The sequence below is a fragment of the Thermobia domestica genome, chromosome 2, assembly GCF_964235325.1.
Source record: "Thermobia domestica chromosome 2, izTheDome1.hap1.1, whole genome shotgun sequence".
Lineage (NCBI taxonomy): Eukaryota > Metazoa > Arthropoda > Insecta > Zygentoma > Lepismatidae > Thermobia > Thermobia domestica.
The window spans coordinates 26,274,255-26,287,275 of record NC_137455.1 but is presented as its reverse complement, the minus strand read 5'-3'; the positions used below and the strand labels follow the sequence as shown (position 1 = coordinate 26,287,275).

Here is a 13,021-nt window from a genome sequence, read left to right as displayed (position 1 = left end):
GTAAATACATGATAAAACGTTTTATGGTTAAGTTTCCTCTTTCGCTAAACATTGTAATTGAGCCGTCCAGATCCGAAAGGGCTCTTGTCCATCTACAAAAAATCCCAGAATTCCAAGAAAAATTATAGGATCAATGCGTTTTGTAAAACTGGCAATATTTGAGGATATTCAGATTTTTCACATAAACACACGGAAGAATTAACAGTTTTATAAAACATGCAGATCATAAATTATTTTTAAGTTTTCTGAAAATGGACAAAGAACCGTTTTGAACTGGACGACTTAATTATCGATTGTTACCAAGATATGTTTTGGTTCTTAGATTCACATATTAATTTCCTATTTCAATCCTTTAAGATTAGTACAAGGTGAGCCAAAACTCCCTTAAGACTGGTTTGTTCTTCAACTGTAAACTCGAGGATGTACCGATTTACTACAATTCAAACAATTTGGAGCACCAGCATGTTAATAGTCTGCAGTGAAAGAATGTTTCAATGAAATATTTCTCAATAAATGAGTTGATCAGGGATACGCACAGTTATCAACATCTCTCAACTGGCCTCCTAGAATTCCCAATCTCGTATCATACTATAATTTATTGTGAGCATATATGAAAAAGAAGTTCCAGGATTCCTTAACTGATGATACAACGAGATACTTTGTATAAATTGATAATTACTTGTATTTATCGGGCAGAAAGTGCTTCTACATAAGCACTATACCAAATATAATGTTAATTTAAAAATAACAAAAGAAGAATGTTTTCAAAATATATAAGATATATACATTATTGTATAATTAGTTGCTATGTAGTTGTTGATAGATACCTAACAAACATGTACGATTGCAATACAGTCTATGTACATATTCGTTCAAAGAGAATCAACGAATAAAATTGTTTAAAACGTATCATCGTTTTGTAATTTCAATATAAAAGGTGAGAATACTAGTAAATGTAATCACGGAAGATATTTTAATGTGTAAACAAATACTACCACTCAAGATCTACTTATATTATTAGCCGAACCAGGTTGACGACTACCTTTGGTGAGTCGTTATAATGATCATGAAGAAACTACTGAAAATGCATTTGTGATCAATCCTTAAATGATGCACGGAATTTCATCTCGTATGTGAAGGCAAATAATCCTGTGACATGAATATAATGATGTGCATAAAGACTGTAATAAGGCTGTGTCTATAATCTCCTGAGATAATATATGTCTCATGTTATTATACTCTTTTCACTTCTGATTCATCAGCATCCATATTCGAAGCATATACAGGTAGGGGTCAAACCTCAAACTACATATTGGGATTTACTTATTGTAAACTTTTCTGCTTGCTTGTTGGTTGGATATTTACGTTTCTTTCATCACCAAAAAATTGAAGAGCATTCGATATTTGCATATAAAATAACATGTGGGTATGTGTATATTTGGCTAAATTTTAGCACAGGAAGAGTTATTAAGAGGCACGAAAGTTTGTATATTCATAGATTCGATTTTTTTTAAAATTTTCAGCTCGTGGAAGGGATACTGGAAAGAGGAAAATGTTGAGGATGAATACCAGAGACCATGACTATGGATGGTAGTAGATTGGACTTTAGTGTCCCTCTCAGCAGCAAAACTATATGCTGCGTAGAGCTTTAGCTTAACCAACGTCCGTTTCGAATCATATAAGCAGCTCAAAACGGAATCGAACCCAGATCTCCATATGATAGGTGCATACGCTAGTTGCATAGCCATGAGGGAGCTTCCGGCGATATTAATGTCAACTCCAATGCTTCCGGATTGCTGAGCTGAATATTAGTATGCCCGATGCTGTTCAAGTTCAACTTTAGCCCACATCGTCATTATGGAGGGGAGGTCAAAAATAACATATAAAGATACTGATATTGGGATCGAGAGTTTTCGAGATCTTCAACCTGATTGGTGACAGTCCTCATGTGATTTAAGTCCAAGATTAAGCCCAATAGACATGGAAATTGGCAAGCATAATGCCGGAAGGGGTTCGCTTTCGTTATTAACCCATATATGCCCAGAATTATTTTTTGTCCGCAATTTTGTACATATTTTGAGTGAGTATTTCAAATATGCCGTACAGAAAAGAAATATGCTTCATTTGCTAAAAAAATATTTTCCCGGCTTTTCGGGGTGGGTCGTTAACAAACCAATGAGCATACAGTTTGCTAATTTATTCGTACACAGTTCCGAGTTTTGGAACATTTATCAACAAAGAATACAACAAAATTCTCTATGTAATTATAAAGTGCTGTGTATATACAGTATACATATCCAGGGTGTTGCCTTTAAAATTTGCCACCCCCTGTATCTTCGAAACGAGTGTGAACAGTGTTGAATTCAGTCATTTTCACCCGGGGGGAATATGAACTCCTCGTGTTGAGGGGAGTTTGGGTGAAGTAATTTCTACATTTTGTGATTGAAATTTTGAGAGTTCTCCGGGGGGGAATGGATTTTCTTCGGGGGAGAGATTCCCCCCGGGCTACCCCCTGAATTCATCCCTGAGTGTGAATATGAGAAAACGCAAAAACACGTCTAAATTCTCACTTTGCATCTTCATTTTGTATTACTCTGCATTTTCTATATTCGACATTTTATAATCCAAAATATAGACCATTTCTACACCACTTTTCTCCATGGGCATATATACACAGATTTACTCCTGTTAATGAGCACGTTGCACTCTAGTTTTATAAGCTTTGTAACTCACCTTGTTATTGCAGAGGGTCCTTCAATTATGTTCAGTTGAACAAGATTTTATTGTTAAAGCAAAATTAAATCGTTACTAATTTCAATTTGCTTTATTGATTGAAAAATAATTGTGACTGATTAATAAACAAACTTACCTGCACAATATTTCAATAGGCTTTGAGGAAGCAGGATGACACGGTAAATATTTTCGTCTCGCCATTTAACGTAAGACTACTCTTGGCATTGCTGTACATAGGTGCTGACAGGAAAACAGCAACAGAATTGGCTGATGGACTCACGCTAGACATGGACAAAAGTGTCGTTGCCGCGAATTATCAAAAACTAATCGACATATTACATGTAAGTATTCCAGAAATATTATTTTATAGGAAAAGATACCAATATAGATATTAATGAATATATATATACAGGATGTTCGAAAAGTAATAGTAAAAAATGAAGCCACAGAGTCCGGGCACCAAAACAAGAAAAAACGTTTATATGATATATAGTCCGGAGTGTACAGGGGCGGAGCTAGATAGCTTCGAATGTTGGAGGGTTAAGGACCTTCACACTTGCCGAATGTGGGGGAAACACCTTCACACTTGCCAGAGGAATATTGATAGGAGCTAGGAAGTTAGTTCATAAATACTTAAAAGTTATCTTCACTTGACATGTTAAACGCATGATACATAACTGCACCAGAGATTCTATACCGAATGTTTGTACGCCAGGGGTATTGAAACGGCGCAGTAAAGATGGAAATCATGCAGAATCAAGTTGTTATCCGTGACACGATTGCACGCGCAAGTACAATGGGAATCAAATCAAAAACACTTATGCATGGTTGCATAACCTCACGGGGCAATGGAAAGTTGTATAAAAGTTAAAAACTTGCAGATAGAGGGTAGAAATAATAACAAGTATAACTTGTCGTGTAATGTAATGAAATAAAGGCATAATGCAAAACGACGTACTTTATTTGTAACGTAGTACCTTACACAGAGTAGCACTACAAACAATTAGGTCATACATGCTAACAAGAAACGTACCTACAGAAGATGTTTAAAGTACTGTTCTCCCACGTCTATGTCGCCCTCTCACGCCTATGCAACGTGCTAATAGTGAGTTTCGATTGCATTCCATCACTCCCAGTGTGTTTAGCAACTGTTCACTCGCATCTTGAGTGGTCCGGTTTTGTAGATCGGCAAGTTTCCTTCCCAAAGTGTGAAGTTCCTTTGTCCCCACATTCGAAGATGTCTAGTTCCGTCCCTGTCCACTTCTTTACTATAGGTCATATAAACTTTTTTCTTGTTTTGGTGCCAGAAATCTATGGTTTCATTTTTACCAATAATTTTGGTATATATAGTGTATGTGTTTGAAAAAGAACTTCCTAGTTTTAATGTGTCCTAGAATGGGTACAAAGTGTCATACACCATTCTAGTTTGTGGTGTTTGATTCATCAACTCTCCAAGATTGGCTCCCCTGCACTTGGCAGGTCTGCTTGACCTTGAGACGGTACCAGTGCTGTTTTTTTCCCTTGTTTCCTCAGTTCAGTCCAGGCAGGCGTGCAGTGCAGAGTAACTCAGCAACAATGTGTACTCCGCAACAGAAAGCGCAGTGTGTTATTTGGCTTGTGAAAACTGAGTCAGTTATAACAGTGCAACGTAATTTTAGACGTCAGTATGGTGGTGAACCACCTACAGCAAAAACTATCCGTCATTGGCTAAAGTCTCTCAAGGAAACTGGCAGTATTTTAAAAGCAAAATCACCAGGTAGACCGAGAACTTCTGAAGATGTTGTTGAACAGATCCGTGTTTCTTGTGTTCGGAGCCCGAAGAAGTCATTCGCCAGACGTAGTCTACATTTACGGGAAAGAATCGTCGCGACGGTTGGGAGAGTTACACCTGAAATGTTGGTGAATACGTGGCGAAAAGTGGAACATCCTCTCGACGTGTGCAGAGCCACAAATGGATCCCACGTTGAAGTCTACCAACATTAAACAAAACTTGAGGGAATTCTCTTTCATGATATGTACTCATTGATGTAAATTTTCATTTATTTCTCAATTAAATTTATACTTAAAAGTAGGGAGTTCTTTTTCAAACTCCCTGTATATATACACACACACATATATATATATATATATATATATATATATATATATATGGCCGAATTTAGGGGGGGTGCATCGGTGCATGTGCACTCCCTGCTTCCTTGTAAATATACACTATCTAAAGCGAGAAGCTAGCAGTGAAAATAGGAACACTTTCCAAATATTTCTGCTGTCATATTTGCGTTTGGAACTTAAAAGAAAGCGGGCTTTTGCAAAAGAAATAGTTTAAGTCATGTTTCCGAAGGTTGAAGTAAAAGAAAAGGACTCACTGAGCATTTCCAAGCTAATTCCTCATTCACACCACAGATGCCTAAAGGCATTTAAAAAATTCAAATTTAATTCAACTGTACTGGTAGTTATTGGTGCAGCCCATCAGAAAATCCTGGGTCCGTCCATATATATATATAGATGGATATATTTTACAAAATGTAAAATCGATAGATATATTTTACATTTCCAAGTAATACTTGTTGATGGATAGGAATTTTAACGACGAAGAATACGAAACAGAACCATAAGAATGCATTTTTTCTGCCATAAATTATTGATGGAGACTGCTGTCTAATATGGTGCGTTGCCCTGTGTTCAGCATGCCTGGTAGTACACCTACCACCCCTTTCTTGAGTTTTTCGTAGACTTCATGATAATGTAGTTTGATTGACAATTGGTCTTGGTGACATGAATTCCTTGTGAATGATCCGCAGACTGTGACAGAAAAAAGAAATGAGCATCAATTTTATTTTGGGCTTTCTTATTCTCGCTGGTGCATCTTCTACTTGTTCTCGGCTTTCTAGAAAATAGGCCTACCTACATATTTTGAACACTTGTGCCCTGGGTAGGAAATATTCTTCATAAATCTTTCCATAACTCAATATTTTTTCTTAAGTCACAGCAACGAATTCACCAAACATTTTACACAGAATTTAATTCATAACTTTGCATAAACTTTTTGCCGATTCAGTTTCTTAACGCAAATCACAAACGTAACTACAACTTTGATACCCCCAACAATCGTGTAGCAACTGGAGTGAAAACGAACTTGTGTCGATTTGTGCACAGTGTGTACCGGTGTCGATTTGTGCACAGTATTGCTGATAACATTACGTTTCTAACACGCCTTGTGTATATATAATACTGTAAAAGTCTAAATTAGGGTGATTACCGGAACTAAATTGTGATAATCTGTAATCACCGCTCTGGAATGATGAAGTTTAGAAATTGAATTTCTATTACCAGCTTTCACCGGTGAATATTGGTAATCACAAAATATCCACTTTAAGATTATCAGTAATAGTTTTGTCATTGTTGTGTTTATTGGTAATGAAGAATCATAGAACATTAAAGTAAACTTTCATCAATTAGGCGTCATAATAGGACTTTAAGAAATGAATGAGCTACATGTATAAAAATTAGGTAAAAACAAGTCTTTGTATTTCTATCGATAGATGAACTGTCGAATATTTAGGAAGGTTATACAAAAGGTAATTTTTATAATTATTTTTAATTTATTTTTATATGGTTAGTTACGAAATACAGAAAAATTAAGCGTACTTCAAAATTTGAAGTAGCTGAATGACATACAATGCACGTATTACATGTTGTGGAAATGCATGAATTACTCATGAGAAAAAAATGTCTTCTAGTTGCGACTGTAACCACTCGTGCACAACAGCTATCACTTGCTTATTGCTTCCAAAATGCTTGTCTCAGGCCGCCTCATTTTGTGACCTGGAAACATGAAAGTTTCTCTGGGCGGGAACAACACAATATGGGATATACACACATTTGATATCCTGGATTCTGAACATTGTTGCTATCCTTTTCCATGTTTAAAGAAACATGATAACTATGAAGATAGCTTAGCGAAGTACGAAGAAATGGCCAAAAGTGAGTGGCTAAATATATTATCATAGTGTTCCATTCCCAATCTAGTTTTCAACGTAATTACCTCCATTAGTTAAGCATGTGTCGAGGCGTCGTTCACGTTTTTCAATGCCCTCTGCAAAGAAATCCCGTCCAATGCCCGATAACCACTCTACCATGAGAAATACCCACTTCATTTGCGATTTCGTTTATTGTTATGCATCTGTTTATAAGGATGCATTCATTTACGAGAGCAGCGATTTCCGGATTTGCCGCAGTTGATGGTTTTTCCTCGCGCTCAGTTGTCAATATCTGTACGTCTGTTCTCTAACATGTTGCATCACTTCGCGGTAATTTGACGTGACATTGTATTTTCACCATACTCTTCATGAAACTGCCGATAAACTTCAGTGCAGTTACACCTTTTCGCATATCCAATTTGGACATAACTTGCATCTGTCGAGGCATGTTTACGACTGATTATCGGCACACGTCCACGCTTAAAATCGCTACGTCATCCGATACAGCTTCATGTCTGCACTGTTGCCACACAGTTTAATCAAAATAGCCAAAAATATTTACGAAGGATTGCAACTGATCCACGTATATATACCGAATGATTCAATAAGAACGTACCAGGCCTATATTGCAGCCTATACTGCACGTAGAGCCTTCAAACAAAAAATTGCATTAATAAATTGTATGTGTAGAATGCAATAAAAATAGTGGCGAGACCAGTGGGGGGGGGGCAACTTCAAAATTTGCAATGGAAAGTGGTATAACTGTTGGAATCGTTCGAAAGGACATTAAATGTGATGCTACTTTTAGAGGACAAACTTTGTCATATCCTTTCCCATTTAGCCGCTAGAGCCGTTGTTGCAGACTTGTATCTGACTACCCGTAGCAGGCCTTTATCTCAGCTAATAATGCACATAGAGCCGTCAAACAAACAATTGAACTACCAAATGGTATGTGTAGAATGCAATAAAAATAGTAGCGACAACAGTGGCGTATCGTAAATGTCTCCAACGGGGGTCATCTGCAAAATTTGACAAGGAAACAGGGGTTGGTTGCGCCTCCATTGAAACAAGCGCACAATGGGAGAAACGTCGAGATTAAACAGCCTCGCACCATCTGACTTTCAACTAGTAATGCGACCGTGTTGCTGCTAACGAGGAAGAAACATGCCAAGGTGTTTCCTCTCGACGTTTCTCCCATTGTGCACTTGTTTCAATGGAGGCACAACCAAACACTGTTTCCATGACAAATTTTGCAGATGACCCCACTCACAGATATTCACGATACGCCACTGGTGTTGCTACTATTTTTATTGCATGTTACGCATACAATTTGGTAATGCAATTTTTTGTTTGAAGGCTCTACTTGCAGTATTAGGCCTTTCACGTTCTTATTGAATCACCCGGTATAATGTTTGATAACCTTTTGGGAACTTGCACTATTATTATTATTATTATTATTATTTACGATACTAAATGATAAAGAAAAATCTGGTTATTTTATTACCTGATTCAAGTTGTAGTTTACTCAGAATGTGGTTGTAAAATAAAATTTCTGTTGGCAACAATACTCTGCGAACTACTATAGATATAAGTAGAAAGTAATGAGTGCCATGTGCCTGTTAAAGCACAAAGGATTGGTAAACACAAAGAACAGAAAGAGAAAGAGGCTGTTTGTCGAACCTCAACAAAGAAATGTTTTTCTATTATTGGACTACAAACATACAATCTATCCTTTGTTCAAAACTGGGCAGTATCAAAATTGATGTAAGCTAACAATACATTCAAATCAACCCTAACAGTAGAAACGCAACGAATAAGCCCACTGTATGGACCCTAAAGTAAACGTGCAAGTAAAGGTTGTATCAGCAAACGTTCCAACAGTTATTTTCTGAGAACTCACAGTTCTGTGGTACTTAGAGCACGTGCTATAAAATCATAACATTTCCAATGAAACAATGATAAGTATTTTAAAATACCATTACACTATATACATTAGTGAAGAACGTATTAAGGAAAAAATGCACTTGGCTTGGTGTTGAACTCCCTGTGTAACACAAATAAATATTACGTAAACTAATTTATAATTATTGGTCTCTTTTCCTAGGAATCGGACGACATTATTTTGAAAATTGCCAGTAAGATGTACGTTTCGAATAACTTCCCAATTCAGCAACAATTTCTTGATATTGCACAAAATTACTTTCACGCCAGTGTGGCTAATGTAGATTTCGCCAACAATACAGCAGTCGTCGAAGACGTTAATACTTTCGTTGAAGAGAGAACAAATGGGAAAATAAAAGATTTAATAGATGAAGGTAAGCAATATAATTATTATTTGATTTTAATTGTGATGTATCATTGCAGTTTTATCATCACACATTAATTCGTTCAAGTGATTTAGCAGAAAATCTCTCCGAAAATTACATTGCTCACGGGTTGAGAGTGAATTGGTTACCGATCTACAGATCATCTAAGATAATGTTTTCCGTAACGATGTTCCATTGGGTTCTAGTCAGACTAAAAAATAATTATGTCAATAAAATAGGTCAAATGACATCTTGGCCTCTATAGGATGTCAGATTGTACAACGATACTTTGTATTTTAACATCTTTATAATATCTTTATTTGTATTTATGGGCAAAATGTACTTTTAAAATATGCACAAGCTCTTCAAGAAAGGAAGAAGAAGAATATGAAAAGAGAAATTGAAGTAATTTCTCTTCTATTGTTATGCGATGATATTTTGTTATGATAGTGATTTGACTATGTGAGTTTAGTTGTCATAGTAACGAAAAAATAAATAATACATAACAAAGGATCCATCTCGTGAAAACTACATGCATAATGTTTAAGTGTGTAAAAGTTTAATTTGTTAGGTATTATAATAAAAAGGTGATATCATGATACAATGTTTATACGAATTTTGATAAATCAGTTACCTTATTCATATAAATATATGAACTGTGGACCTTACGTTATAAATTGGCGTCATCCGCCCCACGATTACATCTTAATTGCATATATCGATTATAGTAACTCTACTGTTAGATGAATGTTTCTGAAACTTTTGCCCTTATTAATCGAACTTGGGCAATTATTTTCGACGTTATTCCCTAGTTCTTTTTTCATTTCGCCACTCCGCATTGTATTAGATCACTTAGAGTGTTTCTTGTATCTAAATGGGGTGACAAACCTTTTGGCATTTGAAGGCGGCGCTCCAAGTTCCCTTTAAACGCTGCTAGCAAATGAGAGGTCAGCGGTATCGCCACGTTTATTTTGTATGCATCCACGTCTACCCTCTGCCACCTGATCGCGCTGTAGTTCATTCTGCTTAGTCATAGCCACACCCCTTAGCACTCGGCAACGTCGCGCCAGAGCATGCGTTTTATTCGTTTAGCTGAAATTCCAAGATGTTTGTCACAGGCTTTAGTTAATGATTGCTGTTATCCACAGACTGCTGTTATCCGTCTATGCATCTTCAATGCTTTTATCTTCGCGTTAATATATGTCCCTCTTTTCATGTGATGTCATGTCCTTCTAGTCCTGGCGCGCAGCCAGAAATTTTTGTTGACGAGTCCAAGCATTGGAAGGGGTGCAATGCTACAAGCCACTACGTCTATGTAGTATTGAACGGGCGCTGTTTTATATAGTATTGAACGGGGTAAGTAATTTAAAATACTTCCATCTATATTTTGAACAAAATGATAGAAATAGAATGCTTTTTATAACAGAAATAGTACAGATAAAAGAACAATCACTTCCCTGATAAACAAGTATAGTTTATAAAGAAAGTGTACAAATGTCTGTTGAGTTAGGAAACTTTGAGGGGTCAGAACCGGGAAGACCCCTATGGATGCGCCCCTGTTCTTGTATATATAATTCCTATCGTTCTTCTTCTTTGTTGAGGATGATTTGTGGGACACAATTATCCATGTTTCTTTTGTAATTAGCATACGGGTAATTCTGATTTTGAAAGCTTTTATATCTCTCTGAAATATATCCTACTCCATGTAGAGTTTACAGCATTCCTTCAAAGTTTTAAGCTAAAATACAGTGTCACTTTGATTTTGAATATGAAATTTATAGTGTATGTATTAATATCAGCAATGCCATTTCGGAATGGTGTGCAACATTCTCCTATATAAGTAAACTTTTCAATTTCCTTAACACAAATCTTTCACCACTCTCAATGCATCTCCGTAAAGATTTCACTATTCTGAAGTACATAACTGTGGGCTAAAAGTAACTCTGCTCAAACTTTTCTTCAGCAATACACTATATTCATTAATCAATCACTCTATATTTATTACTCAAAATACATCTTCGTTATATTCAGATCAATAAGATTTGTCATTGCAAATCTCTAACCTGCCTGACTTATCCATCGCTACTATCAACTGTACTCTACTTTGAAAATCAAATTAACGATCAATAATTATAACAAACATGAACTGTGTTTTTGGGGTATCGTTCCAAGGGCGTAAGCCTCACAGCTATCTCCATCATGTGTCGTGATGTGCCATCAGTTTGTAGCTCAGAACAATCTCTAAATGCTCATGATATAAGTGTGACAATTGGGGATGAAATTCATGCTCAACACGATACTTAACTCAGTGGTGCCCACCCCCCCTTATGTCTATGACGCACCCCCCCAATTGTCTATCCGTAAGTGTTCTTCCATGAAAAAAATCTTCTTTTCGATTAATTTTACCCCCCTCATCAAACATATTTATATAGATTTTAACCCCCCCCAAATATTTCAATGACGCAGTTTGCGTCATAGCCCCCCCTTGTGGGCACCCCTGCTTAACTGTAAATGTTATTGTTGAATTTAAATAAAATTCAAATGTTTCAATTTTATACGAATGATTGGTTGGAGGAATGGTGAGAAAGAGAGAAAGGTTTAAACTATCAAATAAAGGACGAGCACTAGCCTGATAGTTCCGACAAGACTGGTGTCGTCCTGGTCATCTGGGTTGACGAATGGTTTTCCCTGGAAGAACCTGGATGCACTGCAGCCGGCCAACAATTGGATCCCAATTCTGTTGAACTGCCAGGGGTGTCGAGTTCTCTTATTGCGGTGTATCTTTAACGATGTTCTCCTACATCTACATTCCACTAGTCAGATGTCTAACTCAAGTGAATCTGTGGCGATGATCCTACAGAATGGTATTTCCAAGACATGGAGTTGGTCGTTCTCCAATGGTGCTTCTCACAACGATCCTGCACCTATGCAAACCTTGTGGCAAATACCTCATGTGGACGCGTCTTATTTGGTTTTGTTTAACAGGAAAACGATGAGCCTGGCGTTCCGTGAACTAGGAAACATCAGGCTAGACGGAAGGGAATGCAGGAAAGCAGGAAGGTAATTAGTCGTCTTTATTAGCAACTTTAGTAATAACCATTGAGAAATATATGCTTATCCAAGCCGTCACCAAATATATTATCTGTCAGGAAAGTAAATGTACACCTATTTATCGATCTGGCATTCCTGCGCTCCATCCGTGGAGAGTATGAGAATTAAATCAATCAAATGTTTACTGAGGGGCAAGAAGAAAAGTCTAATCTGAATAAGACATTGCACAGGGGCATAAGCTGTGAATACGAATAGTGCATAGTGTAAATAAAGGACCACACCGAAAGAGAAAGCCAGAAACAGCTGCTAAACGGAGAAAAAAAGAGTAAAAATTGTCGAAGTGGGAATATAAAACACAAATACAACAAATACGCCGACAACTAAATCTTTACCACGCCATGATCTTGGTGTAGTGGTTAAGGTGCTGGCTTACAAATGCAAAGGACGCCAGTTGGAATCCCCGGCAAGGACATTTTAAAAAATTTTGTTAATAATACATACAGCTCATGAGAGGTGGTAAAAGAGGTCGTATTTAGTCTTTCGTAGAAATTATTATTGGTAATGTTTAGTACTGATAATTCATTTTGTCTTTGCTTATTGCTTTTATTCTTGTCTTCATTTCGAAAGAGAAGAATATCCGAACAAATGCCACTAAAATTCCTCTTATTTTGAATGTAAACGCCATTTGCAATTAGTAAAGAATAAAAATTAAACATTCCGACGTAGCTGCAAAAAGTAAAAAAAAAAGTGGAGGGGTTCGAACCCATACTCATGGTTATTAAAAATGCAAGCTCTACATGCCTGACACCTCTCGACCACGTTTCTACGTGAGCAAATAAGAGGCTTGTGTTTAGGTTAGGTGGTCAATACGTTTTGCAAAGAGGCCCGGTTTAGATCTGACGCAGCACAGGTGCGAGAAGGGAGAAGGAAGCAAAACACTTTTTCTCTCTC

General features: G+C 36.8%; 1 protein-coding gene across 3 annotated transcripts in view; it reads left to right on the top strand.

Annotated features, from left to right (window-relative positions):
* The window catches only part of LOC145679662 (leukocyte elastase inhibitor-like), a 206,211-nt gene that overhangs the window by 150,218 nt on the left and 42,972 nt on the right, over nucleotides 1-13,021 (top strand). For all 3 annotated transcript variants that reach the window (XM_081750239.1, XM_081750237.1, XM_081750238.1), the window contains exons 3-4: nucleotides 2,889-3,074; nucleotides 8,818-9,028. In XM_081750239.1, coding sequence (XP_081606365.1) covers nucleotides 2,889-3,074; nucleotides 8,818-9,028 — 397 coding nt within the window. The remainder of the gene's footprint in view (nucleotides 1-2,888; nucleotides 3,075-8,817; nucleotides 9,029-13,021) is intronic.